General features: G+C 42.0%; 1 protein-coding gene across 1 annotated transcript in view; it reads left to right on the top strand.

Moving 5' to 3' along the window:
* The window catches only part of LOC123027347 (TGF-beta receptor type-2-like), a 51,769-nt gene that overhangs the window by 22,653 nt on the left and 16,160 nt on the right, over positions 1 to 12,956 (top strand). Inside the window, exon 3 of the mRNA XM_044438084.1 lies at positions 12,326 to 12,476. Coding sequence (XP_044294019.1) covers positions 12,352 to 12,476 — 125 coding nt within the window. The 5' untranslated portion in view covers positions 12,326 to 12,351. The remainder of the gene's footprint in view (positions 1 to 12,325; positions 12,477 to 12,956) is intronic.

The raw sequence follows: 12,956 nt of genomic DNA on the forward strand, positions 1-12,956 counted from the left end.
TCTCAACATTTAGAGGATTCCTGCATGCCATCTATCCATCTATTTTTTAAAAAATGGTCCAAGAAAGGAGCTCACTTCCAAAGAAGGTCCTTTTAATCCTTTCCTTCAGTACAGATATCATGTAAATAGCACTGGGCTTGGTTTAGTCTCACTGAGCACCTACAAAACCCTTTGGGTATTTGTAGGTGGCCAAAGGGCATGCTTACAAAACCCCAATGCCTTTGGGAGCTGAGCAGGGCAGTATTCAGCCAGCAACCAACCCAATGGGAGTTGACAGAGGGACCTTAGGAACCCATGGCATCTTTCGGACAACTAGATGCAGCGTTAGCAGATCTGCTGCCTGCTCTAGACAAGCCTGTTCACTTCCCATGTGTTCTGCTTGTGTAGCTGTAAATAAAACAAATATTAAACAGATTCCATGAATCCCAAATGTTGGTGTTTTTCTAATCAAAGGACACGAAGCCCTGAACGGTGGACCAAACTGTGGATAGTTCAAATAGGCAATGCTAGGATTGTGGGTTTCAAGAAATCAAAACATCAATGTGAAATGAATAACTTTAATAAAAAGAATGAAGTGATTCCATCCTTGCTGTTTGATCAGTTATTTTCTGCGACTGGTAAGATAAGGCATTGTTATAAATAAGCAACTCTCTAAATTTAACTACTGCAATCCTTAGCTTCCTGAGTAACTCAGAAAGACAGAAGGAATGTTGTCCTCCCTTCTGAATTGAACAGCAGAGCAGTTTGTTATACTTGTTTAAAATACTTGTTAAAGTAGTGCAAATGCAGTCATATAAAAATACAGAAAATGCTATATTATCTGTATGAAGATCTGATTCTTTTCCTGCCCTGTCCATCTTTGCATCAATTCATCACATCAACTGCAATAGATTGCTTCCTGTGCTTTGATGAACAAAATTTAGGAACATATTTTTTGACTGCAAAGTGTTTTATACAGTTCACCTACAATTTAAATATGAAAATGAGTGGCTTGATGTAGCTCTTTGTTTTAAATTCAAGATAGCCGGAAGGAATATTTTCAGCAAGATGACTTAAAATGTTATGTATGCTTTCACCACGTGCTGTGCCTGTATCAATCTGGAACGACTTGAATTTGATTTGAATAGTTTTCATTTTAATGATGCCCACACAAAGATGTGGTTTGATGTTGTCCATCTTGAAATATTTTTGAGGATTTAGCTGAAACCCAAAAGGTAGTGGAAATGTTTCTGATCATTCCAATGGGTTTGGAGGAACCCGTGTGTGAGCTGCTCTTGATTCCATCACTTTTAGCATGTTGTTTCTCTCCTCTTCTTCTCCTAGATGATTTTGTTTATCCATTGATCCAAATAATAATAGTAAAATATTGACCACACAACAACGTATGAGAAAAAATATTTTATTGTAGAAAAGAGTAGAAAATAGGCTTTATTGTGGTAATTTTTTTCTGTAATATTATTTATACTGACCTTGAAGTAAGCTCCATTCAACTCAGTGGGGCTTCTGAGCAGACATGGTTTAAAGTGGTAACTGTCTGATCCTTGGGTAATATTACCTTATTTAACCAATTCAAATGACATGTATCACTTCCATTATTTTATTTCCAAAGGCCTTCACAAATATTTGTGAAGAGGAAAGGACTTGTGAAAATAAAATGCAAAAATGTAGACAAGAAATACTCGTCACCCGTACCTGTGCATGCAGGTATACTCACCTGGGAGCCAGGGGGCAATTAGCACATCACAGTGCAGCTTCATTAATGGTTTGCTGGATGAGCAGTACATGCAAGAAGCATCCATGTGCCGTAAACTATTTGCTAGATCAAAGGCTGGGAGTATGATTTGTGAACCCCATTACAGTGGGTTGTTTAGGGGCTAAAAAACCCATTAGTTAACTCAAGAACAACCACAGAGTTGTTTAGTCCCTAAAAAATTCATTGGTCTGGCTTTGTACATTACATTCACAACTTCTGATTGAAGGTCATTGACCCACAGACACTGCACATCGCTGCGAATTATGGGCTAAACAATTTGCTACATGATGTGCAAAGCAGGTCAGTATTAGCCATGGTTAACCATTGCATCGATGCACGGAAGTAAAAAATATATTTACCTTCTCGTATTGCATGGCCAGTTCCTAGATCATAGGATGGCATATGATTTAATACATCCGTTGAATTGTTTCTAGATGTTGTCAATAATGCTTTAGTGGTTTCATGGAATTGTTGTATTTTAGTAGATAATTGTTTTAATTGACTAAGGCATCTAAATAATAGCACAGCTACCAGTTCTGCTGAGATCCCAGTGCCAAAATAAAGTCACTTGAATTTCTGCCATTTTGAATTTGCTATGTAACCCACTGTTTTTAGTTGACACAATTTTGCATAATATATATTTATATATATTATATGTGAAGTTATTTTAAGTCCTGGACAGTTTGCCATCCCTTAATTTTTAATTTAAAAAACAAGTGTATGAAGTCACCATAAACAATCTCAAAAGTTTACTAGGGAGGAAGATCCTCTGAGAAAGCATGAACGACATGGTTCTGTAAAGCACTCTATCAGCTTTCAACCTATTTCAAAGCAAACAGAAGAACAGGTATAGTTTGCCTAACTGAATAATCTTGGGAAGAGATAATTACTATAACAATTAAATTTTTTGTTGGATTGAATAGATCAATTCTGCCAGAGGTCAGTGTCCTTGGTATCAGGCATCCAATACTTTGGGAAAAGACTAGTTCTGATTTATATAAATTCAGTCTGAAGCTAAATTTAGTTCCAATCTTGTTGTGGTCTCAAGCATTTTTCTCATGAATGAATATTAGGCAAAAGGTAAACTCACACTTAAGAATGATTGCCAACCATCTTGTTCCCGCCATACGATGGAAGTCACTTCATCCACATGCATAGATCCTAAATAATTCACTCCATGGTATCTTTTCTTGATCATACACAGGCTTTTCTGATATCACAATCCAATATGTTTTTATCCAAATTCCAGTTAAGTTCAGTGGCACATTCTTCAGTAGTGACTGAGTCTATCTGGAAGTCAGTCCTATAGAGTTCAATTAATTGGCTATAGAAATGCAACCTTAAATGTCTAGAGAAGGAAATTATGCATGCATCAAAAACTGAGTCATGGGGATATCAAAAGCCCACACTCATAGAAGTACTTCACCCAATTAATTTCTATGAATGCAACTGTATTTTATTTATTATTTGTCTTAATATTTATATAAACATTTAATATTTCATACTTCTCTTAATGTTTTATAACTGTATGTAAACAATACTGTTGAATGTATCTGCTTTGAAATCTGTAGATGAAAGCAGATTATAAACATACATTCATATAAATTATGTAGATGCCTTGGATATCCCTCAGACAACTGAGCCAAAGCTATACTTGAGGAGGGTGTGTTGACAGTCAACTACAGCTTGCAGGATTCCTGACCATTTGCTGTGCCGGCTGAGGCTGATGGAAACTGATGTCCAAAACTGCTAGAGAAGGCTCAGGCAGAGGAACTGCTACCGCTGCTCATCTCAGCTGGGAAGGCTTAATACTGTCCCTGCTTGAAGCCTGTACAGACAGAATATTCCAAGAGGCTCATTCTTCCGAGTGTCTGTATGAGTCCTTTAATAGGAAACCATCATACAGAGATGCAGCCTTTTTACTTATATTTTATCTCTTGAGGTAAGTGGGCCATCCACAGTCTGCCCTGGTGCATAGATTACTGGTACAGGTACTGGGAGGAAACAGTTCAGATTAATCATTGCTTTAATTGAATTTCAATTCAACCTTTGTTATGGCCTGTAGAAAAGACATGTTCTCTCCAGGCTAAATTTGATCAGCAGAAATAATCACGGGCCCTCAACAGGCAGCTTGCACAACCAAAGGGCCTGAAGAATTCATGTGAGGAAGGGAAACAGCAAGAGAAGCCATGCTAAATACACACACTTCAAACATAAACATACTTTAAAAATGGGGAGACAGCCATCATTTTATCCTGCTAGGTGCCTTGGGATTACAAAATGATAAATGAAATATTTCTGGATTATTAATGTGCATTTAGTTGACTTTAAGTATTCTCCCCAAATAACATTAAAATTTGTTCCATATGAGATTTAAGTGTTTGTATTTATGTAGGCATGTGAGAAGGATATATTGGGCTGGGTGTGGGGTGAAAGGCAATTATCTTCCTGTCTTTGAAGATGGTCCAGTTATCCCTGCACAATGTATACCTTGATGTATTTGTTGGCATTAGATAGCTCTGGTGTCTAATCCAATCAGCCTTCATACTCTATTCTGTATAAGCAAAGAGGCAGAGGCAGAGGTGAATGCAAGTTCACTGAGGACAGTGGGAGCTACTGCACCTTAGGATGTCACTGAGACTTTGGGAGAAGATGGCAGAACACACACTTTGCCCTGTCCTGGCAGAGGATCCACTTGGAAGTGGGACCGGGACCAGGAGCGGGAGTGGGACTGGGTAGGCAGTCGTATTCGGTTAACTTGGGCCTGGCTGAGGGATGTTGTGGAGCTTTTATGCCTAGTGTCATGCTGGGCAGCCTTGTGCCCTCTTTTACAGAAATAGTCCTCTGTTTGAAGGGCTGCCCTGTCCTTTTCTGCTGCCCATCAACAGTGGGAACTTAGACTGTAGGCTGTGTGGTCATGTGACCACAGTTTTCCATGTTATGGTCAGATGCACTGTATCTTTATTTAAATTATAGGGACATTCTTTAAAATTGCCTTTGTGCAAAAAAGCAATCAGAAGGAAATCTTATATATAACATTGTCCTCTTATTCAGTCATGCTTTTCCTCTTTTTTGCAATTTACAAGTGAAGACCCTTCTGTTGATGGGGGTTTGCCAACAGATTAACCTTCAGCCTGGCGCATCCACGCTGGCCACCACCTCTTTTGGTGACAAGTGACATGCAGAAGAAACTTTTCTTTTTATCCCATATGCTGATGCTGTTCTGCTTTGAGCATGGTTGTGCCGGACCTTTGATTCCTTAATTAGCAGGCCCAGTGTGGAGGTTTTTGTGGAACCTGAACAGGACACAAACCCTTTCTCTATTGATTGTATTATAAAGTGCTTCTCTTGCAGGGGGAGAATATGTCAGTTTGCTTTTATGCTGAAATAAGAACATTGCACAGCTGGGCTAGAATCATGTTCCCAAGTCCATGACGTTTCTACTTGCAAAGCATTCTTTATTTGGGGAAGCATTTTATTTAACATGGATTTATCTATTAAATGTTTTAGACATTCCTTGATATTTGCTGATTACTAGCATTTGAAAACCTACACTCTGAAGTCATCAGGTCCTATCTATTAACTCACATGGTCTCTTCCATGGCATTTTGCTTCATGGGTAGATTCAGTCTGATGAGATCTGTTTGATCTTTCAAAACAGGTCCTAGATACATGAAAGCTGTATAGAAGTAGTTACGTGAGTGAGGCTAAAATAGCGTCTCCCCATTTTCCTTCAACAAGCTCCCTATGATGGAGATTAGAACCCCTAAGAGACTCTCGCCCAAAGAGGTTAGGCTGACAGGAACTTATCCCTGGAGTCACAGACTTTTATGGACAACGGGCTCCTTCAGCAGGAGGATGTAGGCTAGCCTTTCCTGACCTGGTGCTGTCCAGATGTTTTGGACTGCCACTTCCAGAATTCATGATTGTTGGCCATAGTGACTGGGACTGAGGGAAGCTGAACTCCAACGCATCTGGAGAGCATCTGGGGTTGGGGAAGGGTGCTGTGGGCCCTCACCTCAACCTCGTGTGCTTGGATCCAGTAGGAAGCTTTCACAAGAACAGCCCTCAGCATTTCTCAAACAGAAATGCAGAGAAGAAATATGCTGACTGGAAATTATTGGCTCTCTGCTTGAGCCATCACAGAAACATATCCCTTCAAGGGAGATGCCTTGCCTATGTGTCATTAGACACAGCTGTCAAATAAATTAAAGACAGAGAAACGTGATTACAGGGATAACACATGGCTCAGGAACATTTTCTGAAGAATTTGGGGTTCAGAAAAATCAGTGCCTAGGTCATGGTCACCCATACTTGCTATTCCCTGTTAGGTCTTCTTTCTGAGCTCCAGACGCCACTATCAAACTGCTCCACAGGATCTTGTGTCTATATGGATACACACACATATAAAGAACAGCTAGTGTTCAGCATATGGCCAGGGAACCAACAGCTACTTAATGTGGTTGCAACAGCAGTTTTCTCAGCAACATCTGCCACAATATTGACCTTGCTCCACACTAGCTTTTATCTGTATGAAACAGAGAAAACTGCTTTATATCAAGCCAGATCCTTGGTCCTTCTAGTCCTATACAGTCAACATTGCAGTGACTCTCCAGGGTTTCAGTCAGGAGCTTCTCCAGCCCTACCTGGAGATACCAGGGATTGAACTTGGGACGTTTGGCATTCAGATTGAATGGTCTGCTGCAGAACTTTATGCCTTATGATCTGCGCTGGCATCACTACTCTTTCTGAGCTCAAGTCAAAGGGCTTGTTTTAACCCACAACCCACTCTGGGTTGGGGCCAGATTGTCTGAAGGACCATCACCTTCCATATATACCTTCCTGGACTCTAAAATCATCCTCAGAGGCACTTCACCAGATGTCTCTACTGAATGGAGTAAGATGGTGGGCTATTAATGGAATACTTTCCCCAGAAACTCACCTGACACCTGCATTGTGGTCTTTCTGGTGCCAGGTGAACTTTTTATTTTGTTAGATCTTTGCACTACCGCTGGATTTTATCTCATTTTTCCTTTGTTTTAATTTTGTGTTAAAGTTGGGGTTTGTATATTAAGTTTTACTTTATGATTTTAGGGATGCTTTGCGAACCACCCAAAGACCCTTGACTAAGGCAGTATAGAAATCTAGTAAGCAAACAAACAGACCAAATAAACCTCAACCAGCATGGTCAAAGGCAAGGGTCTATGGGAATTATAATCAAAACATCTGGAAGGCAAGATGCTGTCCCCTGGAGCCACAGAAAGTAGTTTTAAAAACTGTGAACTAGAGGTGAGACCTCCTTTCCCCTGCCCGGCCAGGTAGTCTCTGTGCACTTGGGGCAATGCCTGGAACATGACTGAAGATGCGCATGTCCTGCACGGACAATCTATGGGAAGCATGGCATGTAGAGAGACTGGAGCTAGATGGGGATTTTGACAAGGTTTAAGGGAGTTGGAGGACCTCACAAACGATTCAAATGATTTTGGATTTCTGTAAATCCAACCTGGGGATTCTGCAGGGGACTAACTCTTTGCAAGTTGTACAGATTCACAAACTGGTTTGGGTGTGTGTGTGGGCGGGTGCAAATATGTATTTGTTTGTACAAATGTATTAGTGCAACTGTACATTAGTACTAAAAAGCATTTAAAAACAGGAACACATTTCTTGTGTATCCCTAAAAAATATTCTGATTCTGTAGAACAATAAACCTTACAATCCACAAAACACAGATAGAGCAAATTTAACCAAATCCATATCCCTCTAATGTGACATGACCAGCCATGTGGGCTTGGCTCAGCGGAATGCAAGTGCTACGGGGAGAGATGCCACCAAGGACTTGCTGCTTTACCTCACTCTCTTTTCAGTTGCATTTGAGAACTGTAGCACATGCTTTTCAGTCCCAGTGATACAGAGGGGAGTTCAGGAAAGGGGTCTGAAAGAACATCACCCTTCCTGTAAATTGGCTTCCCCCTTTTTTAACACTTTGGTGCTGGAAGCCTGGACTCTTGAATCAGTACCTATGGATAAGCCATTTCAGTGCGCATTCTGAAAATACCAGTTGAAGCAGCAACCTTGGCAAAGTTTAGCAGGTCTGGATCTGGTCACTGGCCGAATGAAAGACTCTTTTGAACCTGGTGTAAGATACCTTAATATAAATATTAATATGATAATTATTTAACCTATGAGCATCACAAAAGCAAATGCTAAAATGTTGGGATCTACCTCTAAATAGGCTTAGGATTGGAATCGTAATTTGAGAAATGGGCTAGGGAGTGGGAAAAAATCCACTTACAACAGAACCATTAATATACTCAAAATATCTTACAATGGGAGATTAGTACAATAAACTAGGTTTGTCATGCAATTCCACTATCTTCTTTGGAAGGAATGTTTTTCCTTAGGAGCATCACTTCTTAATTAGTGAAAATCAGGGCAAAAAAACTTGCTAAAACTACTATTAAAACTTTGTGTCCTGAACCATTAACTTGTAGTTTAACTGCCACATCACTCATCTTACCCCTAATTAAACCCAGATGAATATTTTCAAGGTTAATGCTCAGATACTTTAACTGCTTGTGCAGCTTTATTAAATTAACAACAAGCTTCTACAAAAGGCATTCCAGATGTTGCTGAGGAAAATGCAAAACATCAAAATAAAAGCTTCAAAAAAAGTTGGAAAAGCAAAACTTGGAACAAACTATAAACTAATTAAATATGAGGATAAGTTCTCCAAGAATAAATTGAAGACATAAGGATTTGATGATACTACGAGTCAACATTATTGCAAAGTCTCTCTTTCTCTTACACACACATGCACACACACACTAAATTCACCCATCATAGCATTATTTCAAAAGCTGTCTCTTTTATAATGCAAAATATAGTTCTTATGAATCAGGAAACAGGATGGGAGTTTTACTGCTGGTTGCCAGAAATAGAGGGGTGCTCAGAACAATAAAGAGTCAAATCTGAAAATTGGAATAAAATATTATTTGGAAGAACAGCATGAGTTTGATAATCTGAACCAGGGATTTGGGCCTACTTTCCAGCTTCTGAAAGGCACCTACCAAGTCTCTGTTACTCGTTTCCCTGGGTGGAAAGAAAGAGGTGAAAGTCTGCATAATGATAATATATTGTTCATGCTTCTGATTCAGTCATGTGCTATTGATGCCACTGTATGTCAGTGACTCTCAGTTTTTGGAGCCTTGCAATTGGTCTCACAGGCTTCCAGGAGCAAGTGTGAGGCGCCTTGACCATCACAGTATTTCTCTTCTGGATGTGGGGAACTGTCAATTCCAAAGTGAATGTGGAAATCCCTGAACAAAGCTTTCTAAGCTTTAAGAAATATCAATATGCGAGCTAGATTAATGAATGAATGAAACAGGTTGACTCTTCCAACTAAAAGTCTCAGTGGCCATTGGAATACTTGCCCTGCTCCTACAAGGTACTATATTATCTCCCAGTCCTCATACGTCCATCTGCTACAGACACACACACACACATATTCATCCCTGTCTGAGAAGATAACTGGGCCCACAGCAGCCAGGAACTCATGAACATAGAAACATAGAAACAGAGTGAGTCAGAAGGGGTTTCCGAGATCATCTAGTCTGACCCCCAGCTCCAGCCGGCTCCACTCACGACATGCCCACCATGTGCATGTACAGCCTATCTTTGAACATCCTCACTAATGGGGCTTCAGCCACCTCCCATGGAAGCCCATTCCACACCCTTGGGGTCCTAACTGTCAGGAAGGGCTTCCTGGCATCCAAACTGAACCTTGGTTCCCTGAGCTTTGCTCCATTGGAACACAACCTGCCCTCGGCCCGCAGGAGGAAATAGGTCTCTACCCATCTCTGTGTGACACCCCCTCACATACCTGTATGTCGCCAACCGATCCCCTCTGAGTCTCCTCCAGGCTGAAGAGAGCCGGTTCCCTCAGTCTCGCCTCATGCGGCATTCCCTGCAAACCGGCCGCCAACCTTGTGGCCCTACGGTGAACATTTGTGTCCCTTCATGTATTCCAGAAGAGCTTCACCAACCCACAATCTGCGCTGGCCCTTTAGAACATTCACCTCACTATTCCATTTCCAGCCAGACCTTGGGCATACCTAGTCCATCGCGGCCCACAGTGATACCCCTGGGGAGGCTACAAGCAGGTGTAAGTGCAGAGCACTTTCCTTGAAAAATATGTAAAGAATATGAAATAATACATTAAATAATTATAATTGGTGGTTCAGCACTGAGAGGGAGAGGTCTTATTTCTCAATCTTGTTGCGATCTCCTCTCATTCTGCAGGCATTCATTAAAGTATATCTAGCTTAAAGTAAAACAATGAAAAGAAATAGAAATAAGAGAGAGTTTAGAGACCACAACATAACTATATAATCTGTGAGTCTTACAAAAGTGCATTTTTAATTCCTATCAAGCAAATCTATGAGAGAGTTTACATCAGAAATTGGGACTTTTAGCTCTGCCCATCCCCAGATCTGCCTTGTTCTTTGAAACAGCCATGTTGCCTCAATTTGTTAGTCTGCTGCTTTGATCTCCTCCAACTCTGGGAGCTGTGCCAGATAAGGGGCGGGCACACAAATGTGTGTGCCTGAGAGAAGGTCTTTCTTTGTGATCAGCCAACCACATTTTAGCCTTTGCTTGATCCTCCCTATTCTGGCTCATGTTTAAAAAAAGTCATGGCAGAGTGGCTATCTGAGCGAGAAGCAAGTGAAATCACCCAGAGCGGTCTCGAGACCACTCCACAGACAATATTGCTCCATCTTCTCCCCTTCTCCGACACACGAGACATTCTAGGACTGAAGCACTTGCCAAAGTTTGGTTTCCTTTGGAAGGTGGTCACTGGAGCCCTATTGGTGTTTGGTAATATTTGAGCTTACTTACAAACATGAAGATTGAACACAGCTGGAGATAAGGCGTGGAGATAAACTCCAACAGGCAACCATATCCTGTGTCCCATAGCAGACCTCCAGAGAGAGAGAGAGAGAAAGTCAGTGGAACCTCAACATACTGTTCGCTTACAGAGCCCCAAAATTCAGTCCTCTCTGACTCGGCCAGTTCCCACTCAGGCTGCAGTTCCGACTGTTTCCCTTCACATGCAGTTACCAAGATGCATCACCACAGCAGGGGAGTGTGGGAAGAGGACTACTTTTGCCCCATTCTGAGAAGTTAGCCAAGACCATCCAAATAACTGGTAGGTTCCAAGACTATGAATCTGGTCAGGTATTATTTTACAGCAACCCTTTTTGCAGAAATGAACCACTGCAGCGGCACCAGGCAGGCTTACGGTTCCGCTGTGGATCATGTCTTTGCCTGGGTTTGGAGCAAGCCAAGGGAGGCAGGACTGGGAAGAGGGCAGCCAGGCTAGAGCGGGGCTGAGGCTGGGAGCCAGGCAAGTTCGTCAGTACCTTGCTCCAGCAGCTGGCAGACACAGAAGCCCTGTTCAGTGTTTTTCATGCTGCATCAAAACGACACACTAGTGGAGGAACTCTCATCTGTCGTACTGTATGCATAGAAGCCGACAGCCTGCAACAGAGGGTCTCCTGCAGCCCTGGGGACTCTCTGAGGAGCAACTAAGGATGCTGGAAATCAAGGCTCTTGATCATGTGCCAAGCCAGCATGATCAGGGGAGGCTCTCTACTTCAGGCTGCCTACATGCATACGGTGAGAGGAACATGGCACGGGTGGGCCAGGGCTGGCGTGCTCTGCTACTCCAGTAGCTGCTAGCTCCTCCCATGCACTGTGCAGGACCTTCTTTTTTGCTACGGAAGCCTTTGGGCGTGCCGGCACGGAGGCTTCTGGAGGCATGGACTGCAGAGAGGCACTTGGAACTGCATGCCAGTGGCAGCAGTGCCCTCGGAAGCCGGATCTAAGAAAGGCAATGTGATCTTCCTCCAGAAACTGGAGGGCTGGTCCCAGGGACTCTGCTGGGATGGAGGGCCTTGAGGCAAGTTGATGTCGATATGAGCTTCAGTCCTTTCCGGGCTCTGAGAGGTCTTCATCAGAGGCTTGACAACAGGGAATTGGAACCGTGGGCCATGGTGCATTGAAGCGAAAGCTGGAGGGAAGACCTGGAGTCATCAATTGTGTGCTACAAGCATGTGTTCATTGGTTAAAACAAAAGAGTGTGTAGAAACATCGCAAGAGTTTATGATTACGTGTCAACATGAGTGCACCTTCACATGTTGGCACAAGGCACAAAATGAATGAGCTGGTTTTCAACAAGTTCTTTTGACAAACTGCTGATTTTTAGAGTGCTACTCCCACAACCAAGAGCTTCCCATCGTCTGAATATATAAAAATCATTCACGTGGTGTTTGCGGTCCTCTCCTTGTAGCAGTACGTGAAATTCACGTGTTTGCTCATGAAGGGGTTACTGCTTCATAGTGTATCTTTCAGTACCACATGCAATAATGTGCAGGTTGGAGTTCTTTCAAAAAGAAAAAGACAGGATATAAATCTAATAAAATCAACAAGTAAATAAATGGACTCAAATCAGTGAATAAGGCACACAAATCCCTTCACTGAATCAGAGTGCTTTTTGTTTGTTTGCACTCACAGCATGTGATAGCCAAGCGGGATGGAATATGAACAGCAACCTGTGTAAATGGTGTGACAACACAAACCCAAAATGTGAAGATCAGGTGTGCTACAGCAAGTGTGATTTAAGCTCCTATTGCGAAAAGCCAGAGGAAATCTGTGTGTCTATATGGTAAGTGGAAGGAAAAAAAAATAAAGAGCACCGCCTAGCGTTGATAAAATAACTCTTTGCAGAGAAATCCAGGAAACATGTGATCTCCTCTTCTCTGAAACCTGGGCCAGAAGGAATCCGCCTAGATTAGCTGCTACAGCCACATTTCTCTTGCAAGAGAAAAGAAACACAACTGCACCGGGGGTCTCATAGCTGGGGGAGGATGACACGACCAAACTACAGATATGGCAGCAGGTATTTTTTTAAAGAGATGAGCATAAAATGTATTATCTTCATTGCCATTAAGAAACTCTTCTCCCTTATCTTTGGCTCTTCAACCATACTCAGGGTAGTTTACTGATAAATAAAGATTAGCCTGTCCCTGCCCTCAAACGTAAAACCTAAGAAGCCCTGACAAAAGGAATGAAAAAGGGAAAGAAGAAAACTGAGGCACCAATTCTTCTCTCTCTCTCTCTCTCTCTCTCTCTCTCTCTCTCTCTC

Source organism: Varanus komodoensis, unplaced genomic scaffold, assembly GCF_004798865.1.
Source record: "Varanus komodoensis strain SLA01 unplaced genomic scaffold, ASM479886v1 scaffold32, whole genome shotgun sequence".
NCBI lineage: Eukaryota > Metazoa > Chordata > Lepidosauria > Squamata > Varanidae > Varanus > Varanus komodoensis.